We start from the raw sequence: 27879 nt of genomic DNA, 5'->3' as shown, positions 1-27879 counted from the left end.
CCCCTTCTCTCTCTCTCTCTGTTCCCCTCCCACAGCCATGGCTGGGCTTGAGCAAGTTGGCCCCAGGTGCTGCAGATGGCTCCATGGCCTTGCCTCAGGTGCTAAAATAGCTCGGATGCTGAGCAACAGAGCAATGGATTCAGATGGGCAAATCATCACCCCCTAGCAGGCATGCCAAGTGGATCCTTGTTGGGGCTTATGTGGGAATCTGTCTCTACCTCCCTGTCTCTCACTTAAAAAGTAAAAATTAGAAAATGAATGGTAGGCCTTGGCCAGTTTGTTCAGCAGTAGAGTGTCGGCCCTGCATGTGGAAGTCTTGGGTTCAGTTCCTGGCCAGGGCACACAGGAGAGGTGCCCATCTGCTTCTCCACCCCTCCCCCTCTCCTTCCTCTCTGTCTCTCTCTTCCCCTCCCACAGCCAAGGCTCCTTGAAGCAAAGTTAGCCTGGGCGCTGAGGACGGCTCCATGGCCTCTATCTACCTCAGGCATTAGAATGGCTCCTGGCTCAGGCCGCAACAGAGCAATGCTCCAAATGGACAGAGCATCGCCTCCTGGTGGGCATGCCGGATGGATCCCGGTCAGGTATATTGAGCAGAAAAGAACAATTAGCCAATTTGTACATTGGAGTTCTATTTTCATTTCTATTATAAAAGCTAACTATTCATTCATTAAATTTGCCACTTGAGTCTAATTGTCCGTTTATGCTTGAGCCTGGGTCCCTGTCAAAAAAAAGGATGTCACAACTCATTTTCTTTTATCATAAATATTTATTGTTTCAATCAGGCATTACTCCAAACAAACGATTAACCCCTTTCAATAGATGAGTAAACAATTACATATATGAGGGTAGCAGACGTTGGCTAGTATTTGGTTATTAGCTTGACACGTGTGGTAAAATAGCTTTGCTCAGAGATGTAACAATCTGTGCCTGTGGAATAATAAAGTCTACTAATTTCATTTCCTTTGCTACAATAAAATTTCATTAATTCACACACCACAAATTCAGAAATCAGGATCATGTGCACCAGGCTAGCATTAGCTCTTCCCTCCTGAAGGAGAATATAGTTTACTAAGCAAAGGTAAAGAACATCCAGGTGTTCTCTAAATTGTCCCATCTTGCACATTATTTGTGTCTGAATTAGTGACATGAAATGATACTAACATAGTGACAGTAGAGAATGGGGAGAACAAGATGAAATGAGAGAAGTAAAATGTTGTGGGCTCATAGAATTTTTATAATATTTTTGCTGGGTTGTTTGTTTTGTCTTTTTTTTACTATTTCTTTTTTTTAATTTTCAATTACAGTTTACAGTCAGTATTATTTTATACTAGTTTTATTAAACGTTTATAGCAAATAGAAATCTCTGGCTTGATTTGCTGGCTTCATCTACTTTCCCATTGCCTTTTTCTTATAAAACTTCCTATAAGTATATGTTTATGAATAGGTTGACTCATAACCTTGAGCTTCCAAACCCTGTCAAAACTTAACAGTAAGGCCCTGGCCAGATGGATCAGTTGGTTAGAGCATCCTCCCAAAGTTCAGAAGTGGCTGGTTTGATCCCTGGTCAGGGTATATACAGAAACAGATCTATATTCCTCAATCTCTCTCTCTCTTTCTCTCTCCATTCCTCTCTTGCTAAAATCAAGAAATAAATTTTTTAAAAAAACAGTAGGGTTGGGGTCCTTGCTGGTTGCTCAGTGGGTAAAGCATCAGCCTGGCACATGGATGTCCCAGGTTCAATTTCTGGTCAAGGCACACAAGAGAAGCAATCATCTGCTTCTCCCCCTCCTTCTTTCCTGCAGCTAGTGTCTCGATTGGCTCAAGAGTGGCCTTAGTGCTGAGGATAACTCCATTGGCATACATCAGCCTCAAGCACTAAAAATAGCTTGGTACTCAGCATCAGCCCCAGACAGGGTTGCTGGGTAGATTCTGGTAAGGGCACATGCAGGAGTCTGCCTCACTATCTCCCCTTCTCTCATCTAAACAAAACGAAACAAAACAAAAAAAAAAACAGTAGGCTTGGGGGTCTGGGAAGAAAAAGAGAAGGGGACTAAGAAGTACAAACTTCCAGTTATAAAATAAGTCACAGGGATGTCAAGTACAGCACAGGGAATACAGTCAAAAATATCACAATAATTGTAGGTTTCAGATGGGTACTAGATTTATTGTGGTGATCACTTCATAAGGTAATAAATGTTGAATCACTGCATTGTACACCTAAAACTAATATAATATTGTAAGTCATATGTAAATAAAGTAAAATTTTGAAAAAGTAACAGTAAACCATACCTGTAGTACCCTGTGTACTTCTAGCTGGGCACTTCTCAACTGGATACTGCAGAGGTATTACAATACCTTGATCTGGCTTCTGAAATGCTGAAATAAGATTTTTTATTTTCCGGAAAAATCTTTTATGTACCCCAGGTGCTGTCTGGAAAAATAAAAGGCCAAGCAAATTATTTACCTATCTCATAACAATACAAAAAGCCCTACAAGATGTAGGAGGGATGCTTAGAGAGAGAACATTTGTGTAACTTGTTCAAATATTTGAAAACATAAGGCAGGAGGAAAAAAAGAACACATCCCAGAAGAGCTTACTTTGGTTGGCTGAATTTCCCCGCAAGAGGAGCTAATGAGCTGTCATCTCAGTTCTCCCAGGGGTGGTATTAGTTTGTACAAGCTCTTGCTCATTGCCTTGCCCTTCCTGCTGGCTACCCATCATACATCCCGAACCTCTAAGGGGATACAGGCCATTACCCACAATGAATTCACCAACTTAGAGATGCTGTTAAACACAAAGAAAACACAGATCCTACAGGTCATTAATAAAATATCTGAAGAACAGCAACAAAAAAACGACAACAAAAAAACTCACCACCACCAATGACAACGTATCCTCCCTGTCATCATCCCAAAATATAAAATTCTACACAGGAAATTAAAATTGACTGTTATGATACACACAATGCATGCCTAGTTAGTCCTTATACACTCACCTCACAATATGTCCTGCCTCATCCTTCACATTAAATTTTTCCTTCTTGGGAAACTTCCATATCCTCCCTAAAATTACTCTCTATCAACACTTCGCTATGACAGTTTTGTCTGTGACACAAAAATGAAAGACTGTATAAGATCATCCTTATTTACTTATTTGTTTTTTTATAGAGATCATTATTTGCAAGTGACTATTAAAATGTATTCCTTTCATAACATCAATTCTCTTGAAAAGACACAGCTTCAAATCAGTAACAATTTCCTGCAAAGGTTTATGAGCCAAGCTTTAGGCATCAGCTCAAAACTGTCATTTTATCTGAAATAAAATAGTATTGCTATATACAATTGGACAATGACTGGTTTTTGTTTTTGTTTTGGTTTTTGTTTTGGGGGGTTTTTTTTAGAAAATTGTTTTTCAGCTATTCCATCTGAAAGTTTTTTGAGGTGGAAACTGTTAGCATTTAATAAGAAAACATGAGGGCTGGCATGCAAACTTTTGCCAACTAGACTGGAAGCTGAAGATAGCACTATCCATAGTAACTCTCGATCATTTCCTATATTGGGGTTATTTTTCATTGAAAGTACTGAAGAAGTTTTTTTGAGCTTTAGTGTCCACTCATAGGCTCCCATAGCTAGAAGCATCAGAAAGTATAGAGCACTCTGCAGTCAGCTCCACCACTATGGCAAAACACCTTCCCGGGCCCTGGCTGGGTAGCCCAGTTGGTTAGAGCATTGTCCCTGTATGCCAAGGTTGCGGGTTTAACCCCTGGTCAAGGCACACATGGAAATCAACCAGTGAATGCATAAGTAAGTGGAACAACAAATTGATGTTTCTTTCTCCCTCTCTATCTTTTTCTCTCTATATCTCTTTCTCTCCTTCACTCTCTAAAAATCAATAAATTAATTTAAAAAAATTTTTAAAAACCTTCCCAGAGCCCTAACTCATCTAAAATAGCATGGCTATTCTTATTGGGATTTAAACAGTTCTTTGGCTCCCAGATAAACCTTGAAAAGGTAGATTAGCCTGATCAGGCAGTGGCACAGGAGGTAAAATGTCAGACTGGGACCTGGAGGGCCCAGGTTTGAAACCCTGAATTCACCAGCTCATCAAGCTTGAGCATGGGCTCACCAGATTGAGTGCACAGTCACTGGCTTGAGCGTGGGATCATAGACATGACCCCATGGTCGCTGGCTTGAGCCCAAAGGTCACTGGCCTGAAGCCCAAGGTCGCTGGCTTGAGCAAGGGGGTCACTCGCTCTGCTGGAGCCCCCAGTCAAGGCACATTGAGAAAACAATCAATAAACAACTAAGGACCCGCAACGAAGAATTGATGCTTCTCATCTCTCTTCCTTCTTGTCTGTCTGTCCCTAGCTGTCCCTCTCTCTGACTCTCTCACTGTCTCTGTCAAAAAAAAAAAAAGAAAAAAAGAAAAGAAAAGGTAGGTTATAGGCACAAAATACTTCCTTAGACCACTTATCTCATTTCCAAAGCACTTTTCTACCTCTTGCCCCTACTAGTTCTTCTGAGACTGGCAGTTATTAGCTGACTTGGTTATTGCCATTTAACAGATTAAAAATGGAAATACAAAGAGGTAATTCAGCTTGCCCAAGGTCCCACTGGTCACTAGAGGCAGAACTGGCTCTGAATCCCAGGACCCAGTCTCTTGCCTTTCAGATCAGGATTAGATCAAACAGATTGTAGTGAAGTTAGAGTCACCAACCAGAAGAGAAAGTATACACTCCCCCAATGTGGAAAGATTTCAAACCACACATCTTTTGAGTCACTCTTGTGGCTTTTAGAACCATTTATTAACAGAAGCAATTTTTTTATAGGGACTTATATGCAGTTAACACTTGATTATCCACACTAACAGGAATAATAGCACTGGGTGTACAAAAACAATTTGAATTTGGGATGAATGTTTCACTAGCAAATGATTGACCTCATTTATGGTTATTTCCTTAGGTTAATAAGTAAAATTATTTAGCATTTACTGATATACTAGTGATCAAATACCCAGAAAAGCCCAAAGGCACTAGGGTCACAGCGGGAGGTTAGTCTCGCTATTACAGTGTACTGCTGGCAGTGTATATATTAATACATGATAGGTGACTGTATGTTGAATTCTCTGAATTAATAACTTAGCAAAATTTTAACCTGAGTCACATGAGATAGGTCACTACACTAGGCAACGTGAAAACCTAAAAGTATATCTAAAACTAGAAATTAACATAAATATTTGTCTTCCATAATTCAGTGGATGCAGGGTTCAACATTATTCCACTGAGACAAATCTCCGACTTGCTTAGATTTCTAGCACAATCTTTGCACCAACAATGGAGGTTGCTGCCATGATTATTCCTGAAGCATGTAACTAAAACATTGTTCCAAAGGCAGAGTAAATATCTGTCATTTGCCGAATTTTGAAAAAACATGTACATTTACTCCAAGAATTGTGCCACTGACAACTTCCATCCTGTCACTGAACTCAACTATTGTTCAAATTCCCACATTCTTCATATTGTCATCTCTTAGTTGTCCATGTAAACATGTTTTGGACCACAACTAGTCTTCAATATACGCTAGAGAACTTTCTTCCAGTCAGGTGATATGAGCTCTGGGAATACACACTAGTTTAATATTCACCTTAGCAAAAACACAACTAAGAAAGCAAATTTAGCAAACAGAACAAAAGTGCAGTATGACTTTTAAAAGTAAATCTAAAAAAAATTTTTAAACTTTTTCCTTTGGAGAAAATATGCCAATCTTCTGCTCTCTTAGTGCAGAGAACTACAATAGTATAATATAAACAGGGTCAAAACAGACAACAGCATGAGACAGTATTTATATTCAATAAGTGCCTTCTTTCTTAACATGATCACAAGAATGAAACAATCTGCATATGATGTTATATTTGTAGTGGAAGAAAACAATGTTGAAGACAAGGTTAGCTAAACCCTAATAATTTAAGACCCTTTTCATAAAGAATTGTTCAGCAGCTAAAGGCTACTTCTTTGGGGAGAAGAGCTATTACAGATCAAATTACACACAAATATATGTGTAGATATCGTACACAACTATTCTTCATAATAAATGAAATTTAATTTCTTAATCACGTCTGCAGTGATGCAGAGAATTTCTAAAAATAAACAAGTATAAATAGTTTTAATTAAAAATGATACTGCTTTTCCTCTGATTGGTATTGCAGTATTAATTATTTTGATATAAAGCAACAGTGTGGCTGAAAACTTGCCTGAATTTATCTCAGTAGTTCAAAATATTTGTACTCTGCAATTTGTGCTATCTGGTTTACTGATGAATTTGAAGAAGTTAGAGCTATTTTAATTTTTTAAGTCTAGGATTTAGTGTTTTTTAAAGGCACAGTTTGATTGACGTATTAATAGAGAGTGATATTAGCATTTATGTTTTCAAACAGTTCATAATGAGGTGCTCTCATTATAAAGACTGACTATCTTGCCCTGGCCGGTTGGCTCAGCGGAGAGCGTCGGCCTGGCGTGCGGGGGACCTGGGTTCGATTCCCGGCCAGGGCACATAGGAGAAGCGCCCATTTGTTTCTCTACCCCCCTCCCTCCTTCCTCTCTGTCTCTCTCTTCCCCTCCTGCAGCCAAGGCTCCATTGAAGCAAAGATAGCCCGGGCACTGGGGATGGCTCCTTGGCCTCTACCCCAGGCGCTAGAGTGGCTCTGGTCACGGCAGAGCGACGCCCCGGAGGGGCAAAGCACCACCCCCTGGTGTTCAGAGCATTGCCCCTGGTGGGCGTGCCGGGTGGATCCCGGTCGGGCGCATGCGGGAGTCTGTCTGACTGTCTCTCCCCGTTTCCAGCTTCAGAACGAAAAAAAAAAAAAAAAAAAAAAAAAGACGACTATCTTAAAGAGTCCAATATCAAAGAAAGCATTAGAGGTCAAAAGTTTCAGTTGTAGAGACCTCTACATTGATAATATATGAGATATTACTCCCGTGAATGGAAATTGATTCATTCTACAAGCATTTCTTGCAATGGTACAGTGATTTTCAAATGTTTTCAAAGCCATCAGAACCCATTTTTCTAATGAAACCTTATTCAGAGTTCTAGTTGGTAAGCAAAATAAAAGAGAATTGCTCAGATTAAGACAGACTGCTGACCCAAAAGCCTATGCTGTCCTCTGCCTCTGCAACTGCCCAGGCAACCTGGAGGCACCTGGGCAGAATAACATTAGTGTTGTGCAGAGTATAGCTTAAAAACCACTGCAATGTTCCCTTTACCTCTATTCCACCTCTCATGTCCTTCCTACTTGGCTCAGCTGGGAGCACTGCTTTCACACATCACAGCAGCCTTGATTACCATAATACTTGGAAAACCCTCTCTTCTTTGAACTCCTATGGTAAATAAGGTAGCACTTGATTATATACAATCATATTGTTAGCAATTGAAGTGAGTTCACATTTTTGATGTCTTACTATGTTCTAGGTCCTGTGGCTAACACCTTTCTTTATATGCATTTAATCTTCAAAATGAGCCCTATAAATAGGGACTGTTTTTAAGCTCATTCTACAGATAAAGAAACTGGTTCAAAAAAAAGTTAAGGCCCTGGCCAGTTGGCTCAGTGGTAGAGCATCAGCCTGGTGTGTGGATATCCTGGGATTGATTCCTGGTCAGGACACACAGGAGAAGCAACTATCTGCATCCCGTTCCCCTTCTCTATCTTTCTCTTCCCCTCCCATAGCCATGGCTCTATTGGGTCCTGCACATTGACCCCAGGCGTTGAGGATGGCTCTGGAGAGTGTCCACCTCAGGCGCTAAAATAGCTTAGTTGTGAGCATGGCCCCATATGGGGGTTGCCAGGTGGGTCCCGGTCAGGGCACATGCAGGAATCTCTTTATCTTCCCTCCTCTCATTTGGAAAAAAAGAAAAAAAGTAGTTAAATAACCCACCCAAAATCATAGACCTATCAGGGAGGAGAGGGGACCCAGCCTAGGTCCCCCTGACAGCAAAGTTCAGGTTCTCACATTGCTGTTTAATTCATGCTGTATCTCCCCAAGAGTAAATACACTTTTAAAAAATAGTCCCCTGTAGCACCAAGACTCATATGATACCATTCACTAAATAATTGCTGATGTAATTATTTTACATATTTTATATGCTTTCTAAAATTTTTCACAGGCACTAAAAGTTTGACACAATCCTTAAACTTTTTATTTTTAATTTTCTCCAAGGTGAGACCACACCACACAATGGTGGTTGAACAAAACTAGGACTAAAACTCTCTAACGGCTTCTTAATGACCCATGAACAATTTTGGATTGGAGCTTTAGTGAATGAATATTTGGGGATTGTAGGATTTGACAGCTCTTTTATAAAACCAACTTAAATTTCAAACACCTCCCTGATACCCACAGAAGGAAAAATAAATAAAAGAGCTATACCTCAGCACTCCAAGAACCTGTTTCTGTCTGGGACACTCGGTATGTATAAATGTAACCTTGATACCTGTGAAAGAATAAACTCCATTACTGAAAAATTCCAAAAGAACAAATGGATGCTGTCAATCTGAGTTTAACTATTACATATAAACATTACATGTATTAGAACACACATATATGGCACCATGAATTCATGGAAAGCAAAACATGGGGACTCTAACTGGCTCATATATTATATCCAGCTAATCACAGTTTCCAGTAAGCCTTCTTTATCTTTTCTTTTAAAAAAAAATTGTGGGAGTTCACACTCTTAAAAATTTGTGTAGTTGAGAGAAAGTTTAGACAGAACAAAACTAGAGGCCTGTGGTAACTGGTAAAAGTCATGAATTATTAAATAGATTTAACTAAGTGTAGTCTTATTATTTTTAATACCATATAGAGCCTTAATGTGAAAATATTCCACTAGGACGAGGTACTATCGGGCCCACTTAAAATAATAGTAATAGCCTGACCAGGTGGTGGTACAGTGGATAGAGCATCAAACTGGGATGCAGGCGACACGGGTTTGAAACCCTAGGTCAAGGCTTGAGTGCAGGCTTATCCAGCTTAAGCGTGGGGTCGCTGGCTTGAGCATGAGATCATAGACATGACCCCATGGTCACTGGCTTGAACCCAAAGGTCACTGGCTTGAAGCCCAAGGTTGCCAGCTTGAGCCCAAGGTCTCTGGCTTGAGCAAAAGGTACTCGGTCTGCTGTAGCCCCCTGGTTAAGGCACATGTGAGAAAGCAATCACTGAACAACTAAGGACCTGCAACAAAGAATTGATTATTCTAATCTGAGTGGCTCGGGGCTCAAGCCCGGTGGTGGGAGCTAGTGCTTTCAGTTCCTCTTTGGAGGATGAGGCGAATCGGGCTGGAGTTGTGATCCGCAGTCTACAGAAGGTGAGAGCCCAGCAGCAAGGAGTATCTACTACACCCCTCGTAGGTCTGCGATTTGGGGACAAAGGGGTGAATGCCATCATGCTCTCCAGAGCCTAGATGGAAATGCTGACTGCCATTGCCATGTGCTCCTCTTTGGGACAGTGTAAGACCTGCCAGGATGGCAGAGATGAAGGGGGTGGTTGAGGCCTCATGTGCTTGGACTGATTCCTGGACTATGACCGGAGTGGGCACTGGCTCCTTTGTTGGATGGACTTATGAATTTTGGACAATGTGAAATACCCTGATGGGGGTGGGGGTGGCTTTGCTGGAAGCACTCCCTTGCCCCAGGAAGCTTTTCCCATGGCTAGAAAGAAGGCTGAGGACATTTTGCACTTTTGGCAAAGTACTCAGAGACTGGTGAAATGTACCTTTGTAAATGTTGAAATTGTATGATTTGTCACATTGTTGTAATTTGTGTAATGTGCCTAATTTCCTTGTGCAGGAATACCTGTGCTTTAGAATGTGAAGCGAGTAAAAGAAGTGGAATATTGGTCAAATAAGTTTATAAATATGATATATATGTTTCCTTGCTTATAGTTTGCATTGGGTGTGGGGTACAGGCTGTTAGCAGGCCAGGTCGTTATAGCCTGAGGCTTAGTTTTAAGACTAAGCTTTTCCCCACACCCTTGACCAGGGGTCCCCAAACTTTTTACACAGGGGCCAGTTCACTGTCCCTCAGACCATTGGACGGCCAGACTATAAAAAAAGCTATGAACAAATCCCTATGCACACTGCACATATCTTATTTTAAAGTAAAAAAACAAAACAGGAACAAATACAATATTTAAAGTAAAGAACAAGTAAATTTAAATCAATAAACTGACCAGTATTTCAATGGGAACTACGGGCCTGCTTTTGGCTAATGAGATGGTCAATGTCCGGTTCCATATTTGTCACTGCTAGATGTAACAAGTGATGTGATGTGCTTCCGGAGCCATGAGGCGTGCATCCCACGTCACTGGAAGTAGTACTGTATGTGAGCAATGCCATGCTTTGCATCTCTCACTGACCACCAATGAAAGTGGTACCCCTTCCGGAAGTGTGGCGGGGGCCGGATAAATGGCCTCAGGGGGCCGCATGTGGCCTGCGGGCCATAGTTTGGGGACCCCTGCCCTTGACTGATTGCATGATGTGGGGTGGATACTGGCCATACAGAAGGATTTAAAGGTGTATTTGTCTCTAGAGTCCCAGATCTTCATCATTCAGATACACCAAGGTTGCAGGTTCAATCTCTGGTCAGGGCACATACAAGAGTCAACCAATGAGTGCAAAAACGAGTGTAGCAACAAATTGGTTTCTCTCTACCCTCCTTCCTCTCTCTCTAAAAATCAGTAAATAAATTTTAAAAATTGAAAAAACAGTCCAAGATCTTGATCCCCTCTAAGGCCAGGAGCCGCCATCATGGCCATTCACATGAAGGTTCTCATTGGATTCAGACAGTCGGTAAAGAAACAACAGAGCCAAAAACTGGTGGGCCATCATCTTTAATCCTAGCTTGCACCCGGTGGGCAAGTAAAAACACACACCGGGCTCCAAAACCCACTCATTCAGCGTTCACAAAGCTTCTGACTTATCTGAGTTTCCTAGAATCAAAGGTTTCTAGCTCACCAGACTTATTCACCTCTGTTCCCCATCTCCTTCCTTCTCCATGCACAAATTCTGCACAAACTGGCTTCTTCCTCAGCACTCCACCATCTTGGCTGCTTCTCCTGGCCTCTGCCATGTGGCCTTTCTCTGCTCTTCTCTCTAATGTTAATCTCAGGAACCGAGAGAGAGCAAGTTCCCGGTCTGCCCCACTTTATAGTGTAGAAACCAAAATCTTTAACCCAATATACAAACAAGGAAGTCTCTGATACAAAGTCACTCATCTGAGGCATAATGGGATTCCTCATGAGAGTGCACCACCCCACATCATGCAATCAGTCAAGGGTGTGGGGAAAAGCTTAGTCTTAAAACTAAGCCTTAGGCTATAATGACCCGGCCTGTTTACAGCCTGTCCCACACACCCAATACAAACTATAAGCGAGCAAACATATATATCATATTTACAAACTTATTTGACCAACATCCCAACACTATAGTAGATATAGATTACAATTTAGTACATGTAATAATGCTACTTAATTTGCCTGATAAATTTTTACTTCATATAAAAGTAAAGTAAACTTTATGCTGAATTATTTCAAATTATGAATCTGCATCGGTATTAACAAAATATTTAAGACATTTTCTGATTGTTATTCTTAGGCACAAATTTGGATTAATATGGATCTTTGGTTAGAATACATGCTGAATTCAGATAAAAATAAATGTGGGCCCTGGCCAGTTGGCTCAGTGGTAGAGCATCGGCCTGGCGTGCAGGAGTCCCGGGTTCGATTCCCTGCCAGGGCACACAGGGGAAGCACCCATCTGTTTATCCACCACTCCCCCCTCCTTCCTCTCTGTCTCTCTCTTCCCCTCCTGCAGCCAAGGTTCCATTGGAGCAAAGTTGGCCCGGGCACTGAGAATGGCTCTATGGCCTCTGCCTCAGGCACTAGAATGGCTCTGGTTGCAACAGAGCAGTGCCCCAGATGGGCGGAGCATTGCCCCCTGGTGGGCATGCAAGGTGGATCCCGGTTGGTCGCATGCGGGAGTCTGTCTGCTTCCCCATTTCCAACTTCAGAAAAATACAAAAAAAATGTGTTTAAACTTAAAAGAACATGATTCTAAAGCATTCTAAAAAGAAGGATATTCCTTTTTTTTTTTTTTTTTTTTTTTTTTTTTTTTTTTTTTTTTTTTTTTGATTTCTGTGAAGTTGGAAACGGGGAAGCAGTCAGACAGACTCCCGCATGCGCCCAACCGGGATCCACCTGGCATGCCCACCAGGGGGAGATGCTCCGCCCATCTGGGGCGCTGCTCTGTTGCAACCAGAGCCATTCTAGCACCTGAGGCAGAGGCCATGGAGCTATCCTCAGCGCCCGGGACAACTTTGCTCCAGTGGAGCCTCAGCTGCAGGAGGGGGAAGAGAGAGACAGGGAGGAAAGAGAGGGGGAGAGGTGGAGAAGCAGATGGACTCTTCTCCTGTGTGCCCTGGCCAGGAATCAAACCCAGGACTCCTGCACACCAGGCCGACGCTCTACCACTGAGCCAACCAGCCAGGGTCAAGAAGGACATTCTTGAGTAATTGACCTCATTTAGCATTAACCCTCTTTAGAACTAAATCTTTAAAAGCCTCTTCAACAAATGGTGTTGGGAAAACTGGAAAGCCACATGCAAAAGAATGAAACTCGACTACAGCCTGTCCCCGTGTACTAAAATTAATTCAAAATGGATCAAAGACCTAAATATAAGACCTGAAACAATAAAGTACATAGAAGAAGACATAGGTACTAAACTCATGGACCTGGGTTTTAAAGAACATTTTGTGAACTTGACTCCAATGGCAAGAGAAGTGAAGGCAAAGATAAATGAATGGGACTACATCAGAATAAAAAGTTTTTGCTCAGCAAGAGAAACTGATACCAAAATAAATAGCCAACTAAATGGGAAATGATATTTTCAAACAACAGCTCAGATAAGGGCCTAATATCCAAAATTTACAAAGAACTCATAAAACTCAACAACAAACAAACAAACAAACAACCCAATAAAAAAATGGGAAGAGGACATGCACAGACACTTCTCCCAGGAAGAAATACAAATGGCCAACAGATATATGAAAAGATGCTCAGCTTCATTAGTTATTAGAGAAATGCAAATCAAAACTACAATGACATACCACCTCACCCCTGTTAGTTTAGCTATTATCAATAAGACGGGTAATAGCAAATGTTGGAGAGGCTGCAGAGAAAAGGGAACTCTCATCCACTGTTGGTGGGACTGTAAAGTAGTACAACCATTATGGAGGAAAGTATGGTGGTTCCTCAAAAAACTGCAAATAGATCTACCTTATGACCCAGCAATCCCTCTACTGGGTATATACCCCAAAACCTCAGAAACATTGATACGTAAAGACACATGTAGCCCCATGTTCATTGCAGCACTGTTCACAGTGGCCAAGACATGGAAACAACCAAAAAGCCCTTCAATAGAGGATTGGATAAAGAAGATGTGGCACATATACACTATGGAATACTACTCAGCCATAAGAAATGATGACATCAGATCATTTACAGCAAAATGGTGGGATCTTGATAACATTATACGGAGTGAAATAAGTAAATCAGAAAAAAACAAGAACTACATGATTCCATACATTGGTGGAACATTAAAACGAGACTAAGAGACATGGACAAGAGTGTGATGGTTACCAGGGGTGGGGGGAGGGAGGACGCAGGAGGGAGGGAGGGAGAGAGTTAGGGGGAGGGGAGGGGCACAGAGAAAACTAGATAGAGGGTGACGGAGGACAATCTGACTCTGGGCGAGGGGTATGCAACATAATTTAATGACAAGATAACCTAGACATGTTTTCTTTGAATATATGTACCCTGATTTATTAATGTCATCCCATTAACATTAATTTAAAAAAATGAACATAAAACCCACCAAAAAAAAAAAAAGAACTAAGTCTTTAAAAATGTAGATTAAACTACTGTATATTTAATCAATATTCATCAGTACTGAGTACTTAAAGGACAAAACAAATACTCCATCAGGTTCATTTGAATTATAAAACAAAGAGAGGGAGGGGGGCAGGAGAGGGAAAAAGAGAGAGAGAGGGAGAGGGAAAGGGAGAGGGAGAGGGAGAGGGAGAGAGAGAGGGAGAGGGAGAGGGAGAGGGAGAGGGAGAGGGAGAGGGAGAGGCAGAGGGAGAGAGGGAGGGAGAGAGGGAGGGAGAGGGAGAGGGAGAGAGGGAGGGAGAGGGAGAGGGAGAGAGGGAGGGAGAGGGAGAGGGAGAGAGGGAGGGAGAGGGAGAGAGGGAGGGAGAGGGAGAGGGAGAGAGGGAGGGAGAGGGAGAGGGAGAGAGGGAGGGAGAGGGAGAGGGAGAGAGGGAGGGAGAGGGAGAGGGAGAGAGGGAGGGAGAGAGGGAGGGAGAGGGAGAGGGAGAGAGGGAGGGAGAGAGGGAGGAAGAGGGAGAGGGAGAGAGGGAGGGAGAGGGAGAGGGAGAGAGGGAGGGAGAGGGAGAGGGAGAGGGGAGAGAGAGAGGGAGAGGGAGAGGGAGAGGGAGAGGGAGAGGGAGAGGGAGAGGGAGAGGGAGAGGGAGAGGGAGAGGGAGAGGGAGAGGGAGAGGGAGAGACATATCAATTCACTTGTTAATGTGATTACAGAAAATGTTTCTTCATTTTTGTTATGAAGATTTACCAGAATATTCAGATCATATGTAAAATAGATTGATATACACATATGTAGAATATGTTAAAGAAATATAAAATATTACATTGTTAACCCTTTGAGTAGTACAAATGCTCATGTATGTTTTCACTCAAAGGGTTAACAAAAAACTCACTACTCAAAGGGTTAAAGTCCTTTGCTTTTTTTAAGCAATTGAAATCTACCACAAAGCCCATTGACTTTAGCAAGCACTCTACAGGGAACAAGACTGGAGTTTTGATTTCCATTTTTCACCATGTGAACTCAAACGTAAGGGTAGAAATTATTTTCTTAAAGTCACAGGGCAAAAATGGAGGTAAAGCAGGGCAATAGTCCCTTAGTTCTATTTTCCCTGCAGGAAGTGATTAATGACAATAATTCAGTACCATTAAAGGTGATGTTGAAAGATTTAAAATCTCAGCAACAATGAAAGCAAAATTTGAAGTAACTGGTTTTCCACTTTTAAAAACAGTTAGTTTCTTTAAAAAATAATAATAATACAATGAATTTATCTCCTTACTATCATTCAGCTTCAAGTAGTCAAAATAAATGAGTCTGTTTTGAAAATTGTTTCCTAACGAATCTGATCTTATCTCACTTTCAGTTAAGCAGCAGGAACCTGAGTACCACTTCAAAAGTCCTTACCTCCTTCGGTCTCTGAACAACCTGGTGTCAGTGACATGTAAAACTTCTCTTAATTAACCAACCTGATATTAATAATTTCCTACTCCCCAACCCCTCAAATTTCTGAATGAGCAAAACTCTTTTACCCTTCAGATAAGCCAGCAATTTGTCTCTTCCACTTTCAAGTCATTGAAGTAACTGACCAAGGAGGGATCCCCCTATAGTCAACTCTGGCCATCATGTGTCATGGATGGAAGAAACCTAAAACAGTGCAGCTCAAATTATTTCTTAGGGTAATACCATCAGCATTACCTGGGAGCTTGTTAGAAATGCAGAATATCAGGCCCCACCCTGGAACTGCTGAATCAGAATCTGTGTTTTAACAAGATCTCTAGGGGATTGCTAAGAACAGTAAAGTGACTAAAATGTAAAATGAATACCCACATCTTACTGGGAATATTGATGGCAATTTCCCCGAAGTCAAGCTGGCTTCTTTCACTCTCCCGGGACACTTCTGTGTCATTTCCCCCACACTCAGTCTGTGCTTTAAAAATGCAACTTTATTTAAATATGAGCTGAAGTTTTTTCAATTGTTTCAGTTCACAGAACAGTGTTTCTGAAGCATTCACTCCCTCTTCTCCAACAAGATTTCATAGTTTTGTTTTCTGTGTCTTTTATTATGAAACAATAACTTTATAATATGAAATTCAACTAAAATATTGAATATGGTTTTTCAAACTACACAGACTCTGTGTTCACTGAAAAACCATTGTTCTAGCAAATAAACTGGCAAATTTCAACAAGAGCTATAAAATTATGCATATTTTTGACCTAATGACCTTGCTTATCTTCATATACTCCAAGGAATCAAAAGGTAAAAGCAATTTGACAAAGATTTTCATAGTAGTTCTATTCTAATAGTGAAAAAAAAAATTAACTTAATATCCCTAAATCAGAAATGTTACTCAAAATAAGAAAATGGCAACAGACAGAATATATCGTATATGAGTCCTATATATTTTTTTAAATGTTAAGCACATGGACTATGTTGATATAAAATTATAGCATTTGAGAAAAGTGAACACAAGGAGATGACATTCTGACTACAACCGTTCAAAACTGTCTGTCCCTGCCCTGGCAGGATAGCTTGGTTGATTAGAGCGTTGTCCCGATATACCAAGCTTACAGGTTGGGTCCCTAGTCAGGACACAAATAGGAACAGATCGATGTTTCTCTCTCTTTCTCTCTCTCTCTCTCTCTCTCTCTCTCTCTCTTTCCCTCTCTCTCAATTTCTCTCTCCCCACCCCAAAATCAGTAAGTGCATTTAAAAAAATTTTAAAAACTGTCTGTTTCTGTATGTATACAAACTAGAAGCAAATTTCAACTAATATAAATGTATCCTTGCATATTAATTTTCTCTATAAAGTTATATGTGACTAATAATATTTTTTAAAGAAAAAAGAAGAAAAATTACCATTTTGAGCTTTATAAATCTATCCAGTGCAAATCACAAATCAGAAAACTATCATTCATTTTGAAAAATTGTTACATCCCTTTTCGGATTACCCCTCCTGTGACTCCTTCCACTAATACAAGCAAACTAAGACTATAGTGTAATCTTAACTTTGTTTGTCCATCAAACCTTTTGTCAGGCTTATTAATAAGCCTGCTATTTAAAATTTTATTATGAAAAAAAAATCTAGAAAGTGACTAATTTGTGGAAAATAGTGGAGTTTTTTGTTGTTACCATTAATTTTCTTAATATTTTGCATTTTAATGATTACAAAGCATATTTTGATTCAGTCCCGGCTGATATTAAAATTTGTCCCTAACCCTTAAAAACGTGTTCTGGTTAGAAGTGAACAAGAAGAAAACAACCTGACTTATTTCTTATTTTCTCAAGGGGTCAGCATTGAGGACAGATCTTGGTTTAGAATAGACAAAACCACATCAATTCCTTCTTTATACCACTTCAAGGGCTACACAAAAGAAAATGTTTATCTATATCTGACTTCTTCATGACACTGCAAATAAAGCAAGCTGGTGTCCATGTTGTCTATGTCTATACAAACTAATGCTACATGCAAAATTCAAGGCACAATTAAAATGTGATTAATTTTTAACAAATATTTCAGAACTCCTATATCCATCATTATTGAGACTATAATCTGATTCAAGAAGTTTCTGAATTTCCTATAGCCCACCCTTAATTCTGTTTTTTCTCCCAATGTTCATTCTTTAAGAGTGAATTTTAATTTTCAGAACTGTCAAAGGTAATTCAGCTACAAGTCTGATGGTAAAACTATGTAATACCAGTTTCGATGAGTCATGACATTAAATACAATCTCTTCTTCTCCTGAACCGCCACATAACGTTTTATTTATGTACTCATATGATGGTCTAATTTTGCACTGCAATTATTTACAGAACTTTTATTTATAGTAACAAATATCTACTACATGTTAATTTTACAGATATTAACTCATACAATAATCTTCATAAACAACTCCATGAAGTAAGTACCATTCCCCATTCCACAGATGAGGAACCTGAGTCACAGTAAGTTTAAGTAACTTGCCCAACGCAAAACAGCTACTTAGAAGCCAGAGTTGGGATACATATTGAGAGAGTCTGGCTGGAAGCTCTGGCTCAGAGGGAATTAATTAACAGATTGGTCTTAAGGTGAATCCAAAAACACAGTTCTCAGAAAGGGAGAAAGTCTGCTGGGCCTTTAGGCTGGAGGTGTTCACTGAGGGGAAGGGAGGAGGAGGAGGCTGAAGGGAAGAATCCAGGTGGGGAGAGCCCAAAAAAGGTCATCCTGGACATCCCCTTATCTTAAGCTAAATGACATCTTCAGACTGATATTGCAACTTCAATTTTAAATTGTCAACCAGAGTCAGCACTTGATTCACTGGCCTGTGAATTGTTCATTTGGTGGTTTATATGTTGCAAATTTAATTCTAGGTTAGCCTTCAGGCTTGCTCTGCCATGAACGAATTGTACTCAGATAACCCAAAGTACTTTCAGTGGCCATGCCAAAGCACTTATCCAATTGTATTTGAAAAGTAAGTTAAGTTATAATTTCTCATTCTTTCAAGTCCTTGCCACTCTGCTTCTTTCCATTACAAATGATAAATTGAAATTTTATTTTATCACTGCTCCTTCCCCCATTTCTTCAGTTAAATTGTTTGATAGGCACTTTATTCCCAGTCATCCTTCAAATCTTTTGTTTGTTTGTTTTGAGGGAGAGAGACATGAAAAGCATCAACTCATAGTGGTGGCACTTTAGTTGTTCATTGATTGCTTCTAATACGTGCCCTGACAAAGGGGCACCAACCCAGCCAGTGACTCCTTGCTCAAACCAGCAACCTTGGGATCCTGTCAACAGTCTAGCTCTCAAGACAGCAACCCTGCACTCAAGCTGGTGAGCAAGCTCTCAAGCCGGGGACCTCGGGTTTTCGAACCTTGGTCTTCAGTGTCCCAGGCTGATGCTCTAGCCACTGCGCCACCACTTGTCAGCCTCTTTTAAATCTTAAAAGACAAAAAGATAATTATCTTTTTATCTGAAGATATACATGTCAAATGACTTCATTATGTGTCCTTGAAGCTAAAGAACATAATAGCATTTCTTCTTTCAAACCTTTCTGTCACATAAGTAGCAAGGTCAGATATGTATAGAAGGATGATAATTATAAAAATAAACTATTTCTTCAAACTAATTTTTAAAAATATTTTAAATTAATTTTTATCTTATCACCACCAAATTATCCCTGTGGGCATTTACGACTTTCCTAATGGCTATCTACCTAGAGGGTGAGAAGGGAAGAAATGTGAGAGCTCACATGTACCTTAGTGAAAAAAAAATTGTTATACCTTGAAAACCAAAAAGAATAAAGTAAAATAAAAACTATTTGCATTAATAAATATTTTGTATACTGGATGAATACAAAAGAAACACATAAAGTTAATACCTTTTCTATGCAATAGAAAATATACTGAAAAAAGATTCCATTTACAGTAAAACAAAAAAGTCCACACACATTCATACACATGATAACTAGAAATAAACCTAACAAAAATGTGCAAGACTTACAGGAAGAAAACTATGAAAATTTATTGATGATGAGTGTAAATGAAAAAATAATAAATGGAGAGACATGTCGGGTTTGGAGATGAGAAGACTAGATTCTTTAAAGATGGCAGTTCCTCTTTAATTTATTAATGAATTTAATATAATCCCAATGTGATTTTTTAAATTTAATAAAATTAGGCTAGATTTCATCTTGAAAACCCAACAGATAACAATAGCAAATATTTTTAATGTATTTAAAAATATGATATTTTAGGAGTCCAAAATGAGTTGCCCCCAAAAGTGCCACCTTGTCATGAAGATTATTTCTAGCTAAAAATAAAACCCAAAAAACTCAAGAAATTTTTTATTACCTCCCTCTTACCTGCCTAAGGGAATTCAGATAGAAAACCGTGTCTGAGGAAGGGAACCTGAGCATACTCACTTTAGCACACACAAGCTAAGTGTGGCAGACAGGGAGGATCCCAGCAATGTCTGTTTGTTAGATTCCCCTCAGTGTCCCATTGTCCTGGGTGGCTCGGTAAGAATTTTTTACCACATGTTTGCTCATTCTCATCTACCTGTTGAGTTGCCTATTTTCCCTTTGAAGTCTTAGGCCCCAGGCTTCCTCTCCTTAATCCAGAATGGCATCTACACCACAGTTTCCTGGTGTGTCCTTTTGGTCTCATATTCTTATGGAATCCCAAATGTACAAATAAAATAAATTTGGTCATTTTGTCCTGTTCATCTGTCTTGTGTTAATTTGATTATTAGTCCAGCCAGAGGAACTTAGATGGGTAAAAGGAACATTTATTTTTCTACCCCACAATACTATAGTGGTGATAATACAAGAATAAATAGATCAATTAAGCCAAATAGATAATTGCAAAAATAATAACTGTTATATGTAAGATTTTAATATATGGTAAAAGATGCTAATAAGTCAATGGATAATGGAAGTTCTATTTATGAATTATATTGGGACAATTGTGAGCTATTTCAAAATAAAATAAAATCAGATCTTTTCTCTACATTAAAATAAAATTAAAGAGAGAATTATAAACTAACCAAACCAAAAATTTAAAACAAAAACTAAAGTGAATTTTTGTGACATCTCTGAAAGAGAAAGAACTTTCTGAGCTGGACAGCAAAAAATAAATCAAACAGAAAAAAATAAGTAACACATTTGATTACTAAAAATGTTAACTTTTTGTGTGTCAAAAAAAAACTAATGGCAAACAGCAAACTGAGAAAAGATACTTTCAACAGATCAACAGATAAGGGATTAGTATATAAAAGCCCATAATTTGTTAAGAAAAATAGTAAGGTCCAAATGGCTAAATGATCAAAGTACACAAAGTGCCAATTCATGAATGAAGAACTACAACAGCTTACCAACCATATAAAATACATTCAGTCACTAATCAAAGAAATATGAAATAAATAGTGAGACACCTAATTTCAAGAAGAATTTTTTAAAAGAATTCCTATTTTTAAGTAAGGTGTGATGAAACGGACACCCTCATTCACTGGTGAGCATATATATAAACTAAAACTATCATTTAGAAAAAAATATTTGGTGATCAGGTATACATCAAGAATCCTAAGCTGTTTATGTTTACTGACTTAGAAATTGCACATCTTTAAAATTTATTATAGCGCTGGCTGGTTATCTCAGTTGGTTAAAGCATCATTTTAATGCAATAAACTTGTAGGTTTGATCCCCAGTTAGGGCACATACAAGAATTGACCAATGAATGAATAAATAAGTAGAACCAAAAAAAATCAATGTTTTTTTCTCTCTTCCTCCTTCTTCTTCTCTCTCTCTAAAATCAAAAACTACTTTTTAAAATATATATATTTCCTCAAAAAATTAAAAATGGAAATGCCTTTTGACCCAGCTATCCCACTTTTAAGAATATATCCTAAGAACACTAAATCACTGATTCAAAAGAAGATGTGCACCCCCATGTATATGGCAGCATTGTTTACAATAACCAAGACCTGGAAACAGCCCAAGTATCCGTCAGTGGATGAGTGGATTAAAAAGCTGTGGTACATATACACAATGGAATACTACGTGGCCGTGGAAAAGAAGGAAATATCTTTTGCGATGGCATGGATGGAGATCATTACGCTAACTGAAATAAGCCAGGCAGAGAAAGACAAATATCATATGACCTCATTTACATGTGGAATCTAATGAACAAAGTGAACTGAGGAATGGAATAGAGGCAGAGGCGGGGTCACAGAGAGCAGAGGTACAGCTGTCAGAGGGAAGGGGTATGAGGAGACAGTATCAGAGAAGGTGAAGGGATTAGTGAAATTATATATACATAACACAGAGATACAGATTAACAGAACAGCAAATCCCAGAGAGAAGGGAGGAAGGAGTTAGGGAGGGGGCGTCAAAGGGGGTATAATGAGGGACATGTGGGTAGGGGAGTGAGGGTGTTATATTGAGTGGGACACTTGAATCCGTGTTAACAACATAAATTAAAATTAATTTTAAAAGGAAAAAATTATCATAAAGAAGTAATTACAAATGCAAGGAGAAATTTATGGAGTGAAATATGAATCATAATGGAATTTATAATAGCAAAATATGGAATTATTCAAATGTATAAAAATAGGTGACTGGTCAAGGAAAATATAGTACATTCACTGACTAGACTATCAGGCAACCATTAAGAATAATATTTGAAAATCATTCAAAAGAACATTATATATGAATGAGGTTTAAGTGGAAAATTCATCAGAATCCAGTATTGTAAGAGCACATGTGTACTTTATAAAACAATTTTAAATTAAACTATAGGAGAAAATCCACTTAATTTGGATTAATAATTATCTTTAGGTTATAAAACTATAGATGGTTTTTTGCTCATTTCCATTATTTACATTTTTCAAATTTTTTATAATATGAATAGATATTAGGAACTATTTTAATAGATTTAGTATACAAAAATCTAGATTTATTTATTGAAAACAGTTAAAAGAACTTCTCACTTTAAATATAGGTGAGCAATATAAATAGAAGATTTCTTTAGTACTTGATGAGATTCAATTTTCCAAAACTGAACAGGGAGAAGGACATATCTGAATGCCATAACCGGGGGCTCAGAACTGGGAAAAGTAAAGAGCATCATTTTTTTTTTTTTGTATTTTTCCGAAGCTGGAAACGGGGATGCAGTCAGACTCCTGCATGCGCCCGACCGGGATCCACCCGGCACGCCCACCAGGGGGCGATGTTCTGCCCATCTGGGCGCCGCTCTGTTGCAACCAGAACCATTCTAGCGCCTGAGGCAGAGGCCACAGAGCCATTCTCAGCGCCTGGGCCATCTTTGCTTCAGTGGAGCCTTGGCTGCGGGAGGGGAAGAGAGAGACAGAGAGGAAGGAGTGGGGGTGGAGAAGCAGATGGGCGCTTCTCCTGTGTTCCCTGGCCAGGAATCAAACCCGGGACTCCTGCACGCCAGGCCGACACTTTACCACTGAGCTAACCGGCCAGGGCCCAGAGCATCATTTTAAAGTACAGTTTACAGTTCAAAGGCGTATGCAGTGTGTTATTTCTACAGTAAAAATACAGAAACTAAAGCTCAATGAAACCTTCATGGATAATGGGAGTAAACAAACATAGAATGAGAAACTGTTCTGAGCAAACCCCACAATCACTGAATGTTTGTTAGCTGTACATTTGTTCATGTGTGTACTGTACATCATAAGCATACACGTTTTGGTTTAAAAGGAGTACATAATCCTGGCCCGGTAGTTTAGTTGGTTAGAGCATCGACCCTGTACGCCAAGGTTGCAGGTTCAATCCCCAGTCAGGGCACATACAAGAATCGACTAATGAATGCATAAATAAGTGGAACAACAAACTGATGTTTCTCTCTCTTTCTCTCAAATCAATAAGATTTTTTTTAAAGTTAGTGAGTATATGGTTTATTTCAAAATAAGATGAGACTTTGTCACTAAAGCATAGTAATAAAATTGGAAAATGAAAGGCTTATGTTTATCAAGAGGGACGCATGGCTTGAAAAAGTTGAGAAACTCTCATAAAGAGCAACGCATCCTTGTGTCATCCCTCTGCCACGCAGTCTGTAAGTCACCCTCTAAGAGCTGGAGGCCCCGGTGTGCCGATCAAAAGATGCTAAGGGTCTCCCAGTCTACGTACTATTTTCTACTACTTCATAAAAAGGTTTCCATGGAAAACTAAGAGTCATAAGAACTGCATTTTCTGCACGGTTCACTGTGGGTGGAAACTTAAATGTTTGAGAATTCCCCACCTCATAAAGTAATTCCTTACGTGACTTTCGCCTATATGGGCAAAAAGCTAAAGTTCTTCTTGTCTCTTGTATATTTTACAAACAGCAATCGTATACAGAAGGTAGGGAAAACATTACTATTACTGTTTTACAAATAGGGAAGCCAAGTCCCAGAGAAGTTGAGTACCTTCCCCAGAGTAGTACACTCTGGCCTTCTGATACCATTATAAAGCTCTTTGCAGTAAATAACAGTATTTGTTGGTCCAGGCTGGTTGTTCAATGGATAGAGTGTCAGCCCAGTGTGCGGATGCCCCAGGTTCGGTCCTTGGTCAAGGCACACATGAGAAGCAACCATCTGCTTCTCTTCCACTCCCTCCCCCATTTCTCTCTCTCTTCCCCTGTCGATTGGTCCTAGCATCGGCCCCTGGATGCTGAGGATAGCTCAATTGATTCAAGCATTGGCTGCAGACAGGGGTTGCCGACTGGATACTGGTCAGGGCACCTGCGGAAGTCTGTCTCACTATCTCCCCTCCTCTTAGTTAAATAGATAGATAAATAAATAAATAAATACATACATACATACATATATACATACATACATACATACATACATACATACATAAATACATAAATAATAGTATTTGCTTTGACAGTTCATTCATTAATTCAAAAAAAGTATATGGAGTGCTTATTGCATGCCTCATGATGCCTTTTTTATGCCAGGCTGTGTTCCTGGTTCAGAAGACAGTATCCCTGCTCTCATGGAGAGACTTTAGCAGAAGAGCCCAGCACTAAATAAGTAAACAAGCAAATGTCAAGTAATTTAAAGCTCCTTGAAGAAAAATAAAGAGATGCAGTGTAACAGGGACAGGAGAAGGCACCTATTTTTAGATAGGGTAGTCAAAGCCCTGGCTGAGTACTGCAGTTGGTTAGAGCATTGTCCCAATACCAAGGCTGCAAGTTTGATCCGCAGTGGGGGCACAAACCAGAATCAACCAATGAATTTATGAATAAGTGGAACAACAAATCAGTATTACTCTCTCTCTCTCTCTCTCTCTCTCTCTCTCTCTCCCTTCCTCTCTTTCTAAAATCATTAAATAAAAAATAATTTTTTAAAAGATAAGTTAGTCAAGATACAAAAGAAACAGTAAGTGCAAAGACCCTGAGTGGGGAGCATGCTTGGCAAGCTTCGAAAACAACAGAGGCCAGTGTGGTTGAAGCCTTAAGTGCACCTTGTCACAGACTGTCTCCTGCTCTAACTCCCCTGCCCAAGTTTTATTTATTTTATCTTATTTTTAACTCTAAGTTAAGCAGCCCATTGTGTCAGCTTCCCTAAAGAAGTCTCTTTCTTGGTTCCCTCACTCTTCCACCTTCTTTAGATAAGAAAGAGCAGGGTCTAAGAATACTACTTGGCTTTCACCCACTTTCTCCAGTTTCTACTTGGGAAAAACAATAGTATAAGTAAAACATAAGGATATAAGTCCAAGAGATTGAATAGTTTCCATGTATTTCCCTTGAAGCCTTTAAAATAAATGCATTTAGCATGGCCTGAGACTTGCTCCAAATATGGCTTAAGTATTGAAAGAGAGAAATAAGTAAATAAATCAACAATGAAAATCCTCTGTCACCAGTCTAGGTGAAGTCTTTCTTCACTGACCCAGAAGGTACTTTAAAACCTTGCAGCATATCATTAGGTACTCAAATTACTACCCAGCATTTTCCCTCGTTTGGTTTCTGTCTAGAACATACTGTGAAGAGCTGGTGTTTTCATGAGTGGTTTTATCCTGCTGACAAAAATAGCTGAGCTACGTACTTCTTTAGAAATGCCGCACGAGTACTGAAAGAAATCAACTGAAAAATAAATAATATAACAATAATAGCTGCTTAAAATTACAGAATATTTGCCATGTCTCAGGTATAGCGCTGATTTATTTTACATACATTAAAGCATTCAGTCCTCATCATTCTGTGAAATAGGTAGTAATACTGAACCCATTTTATGGATAAGAAAACTAAGGGACTGAGGTTAACTTGCTGAAGGCGCAAACCTAGCATTGGACTGGCACAGGATTTCGTTTCAGATCTGCATGACTCTGGAGCCTTGGAGCAGAGATGAAATTGTGTCTGATTGAAAATAGGGCATTAGACATAAGTCTAGCCTTAGGTAGATCAGTGTTGCCTAGGTAAAGGGTAAAGCTGATTCATAACAAAGGTGTTTTCCCGCCGCGTCCTTTACAACTATTGTCTCTACTAGCCTTTATCAACAAGGGGTCTTGCCCCACACACAACTCTTCTAAAGGAAGCTAATCAAGCAGACCCATATAGGCATTTTACTCACAAAAATCCCCTCTCAGCATCCTACCCAACTGGCGCTGCATTCTTAAAGTACTGAGGTTAGTTTCTTAGTCTGCTTCCTCTCCCTGAATTTGATAGTTTTCCTTTGGTATGACACCTTCGAGTACATTTAATGAGAGCTGGAGAGAAACCTTTCCTTCTCTCAGGAGCTGGGGGGCCCACCTATGGCTTCTCCACCATCCCAGGCTCCACCTTTCTGGCCTCAACCAGAGATCAAAATGGAAGTCAGAAGTTGGGATCCCGGGTCTTTCTCTGAGCAAAGATAAATTCCAGGCTGCATTTCTGAACTCAAAAGGATGTTCTCTGCGGCTGCCCCAAAAGGTCCTGAAGAGGCTTTTCTAGAGCTCGGTAGGCCCAGGAAGTGAAATCCCCAGTGAGTGGCCTAAGCCAAAGCCTGGTCCACCATGGCCCTGGACTGGACCTAAAGAAGCCGGAGAGTCTGTCAGATAGGAAGGGGGGCCAGGACAAGCTCCTACCGCCTATACATTGCCTGCCCCAGCCACTCATGCCCACTGTCCGGGCCCACCCTCTGCAAGCCCCAGGCCCAGCTGTCACAACATACTCACAGCACACACAGGCAGTACACGCCTGGAACACTCTCGCTGTCCCTCAGCAAATAGCTGCCGTCCAGACCAGTGGCAAGCAGGAGCTTCTCCCCTGTTTCTCGGCTGATTTTGCCATGATACACAGTCACAGTGTCCATGGCCAACTGGATTCATAGGCAGCTGGAATGGACCAGGACAAAGGAGATGCTGCTTGCCGCTGCAACCCAGCCCAAGTCAGCCACCTGACTCCCAGTTCAGCCAGATGTGCAAAGAAGAGAGATGAGCACCCGAACAACAGGATGTTGTCTACCTGCTTTAAAACCTCCTTCACACACTTCAATTAAAACCAGCTCAGCAGTTTAGCAGCTTGGTTATTGCTACAGGGTTTGATCCTCTCCCCACCTCCCCTCTCCACCTCGCCCAAACACAGGGTTGATGTGGAGAGAGGAGGACAGCTGGAAGAAGGTCCTTGCAAGAGTTGGGCTGCACTACCAACACACGCGCACAGGAATGCTTGGTAGTGCTTCTGTTCTTACAGTTTTCCCAGGGGCCACCAGGGATGATTGATCTTAACTAGGCCCCCAAGGGGTTGATGATAGAGGCAAGTTGTACATGGCGTTCAGAGGGGGGCAGAAATGCACTGACAGAGAATGAAAGGACCAAAAGCTTCAAGACAAAAACACAGAAGCTATCAGTATCATCAGTGTGTAATCACTAAGGAACATAGCCAGGAGGCTCCTACACAATCACAATCAGAAGTAGTGGGTGAATGAGGGACTTGGGGCAAATGCCTCCTCTCCCTCCCCATCCCCCTTGCCTTCTACTAATTCCAGCTTTCTTGAGCAATCTTGATCCTGAGCTAATACTGATTTTTTTCTATTTCCTTGTGCAGGGTCTCAGAGTGCTGGTTAAGATTCAAAAATAAGTCTATGTCCAAAAATCTTCCAGATTTATCTAGTTGATGGCCCTTAGATGAAAGAATAAATAATTTAATTGGTGTTTTGTTTTCATGTGAACTTGCATGTGCCCTTTGATGTGTGGGACCTACTTTTCAGCATTTGGGGCATAAAATTTGTTCTAAATCACATTGTATGCCCTGGCCAGTTGTTCAATAGGTTAGAGCATCATCTCAAAGTGCCAAGGTTGAGGGTTTGATCTCCAGTCAGGGCACATACAGGAAGCAACCAATGAATGCATAAATAAGTGGAAGAACAACTGAATCCTTCTTTCTTTCTCTCTCTCTCTCCCCCCCACTCTTTTTTTCAACTTTCATTTTCTTCTCCAAAATAAAGCATTTTTCTATTTCAAAATGTACCATTAAGTAATATTTCCCCAA

The 27879-nt window shown here is 40.1% G+C and overlaps 1 protein-coding gene across 1 annotated transcript in view; it reads right to left on the bottom strand.

Annotated features, from left to right (window-relative positions):
• The window catches only part of SH2D1A (SH2 domain containing 1A), a 29405-nt gene extending 2479 nt beyond the window's left edge, over nt 1-26926 (bottom strand). Inside the window, exons 1-3 of the mRNA XM_066356349.1 lie at nt 26565-26926; nt 8421-8484; nt 2290-2431 (exon numbers count right to left, since the gene is read on the bottom strand). Of these exons, the coding sequence (XP_066212446.1) occupies nt 2290-2431; nt 8421-8484; nt 26565-26701 (343 nt within the window). The 5' untranslated portion in view covers nt 26702-26926. The remainder of the gene's footprint in view (nt 1-2289; nt 2432-8420; nt 8485-26564) is intronic.
• Nucleotides 26927-27879: the final 953 nt, after the last annotated feature.

Source organism: Saccopteryx leptura, chromosome X, assembly GCF_036850995.1.
Source record: "Saccopteryx leptura isolate mSacLep1 chromosome X, mSacLep1_pri_phased_curated, whole genome shotgun sequence".
Taxonomy (NCBI): domain Eukaryota; kingdom Metazoa; phylum Chordata; class Mammalia; order Chiroptera; family Emballonuridae; genus Saccopteryx; species Saccopteryx leptura.
The sequence above is the reverse complement of the archived record's forward strand: the minus strand, read 5'-3'. Positions and strand labels throughout refer to the sequence as shown.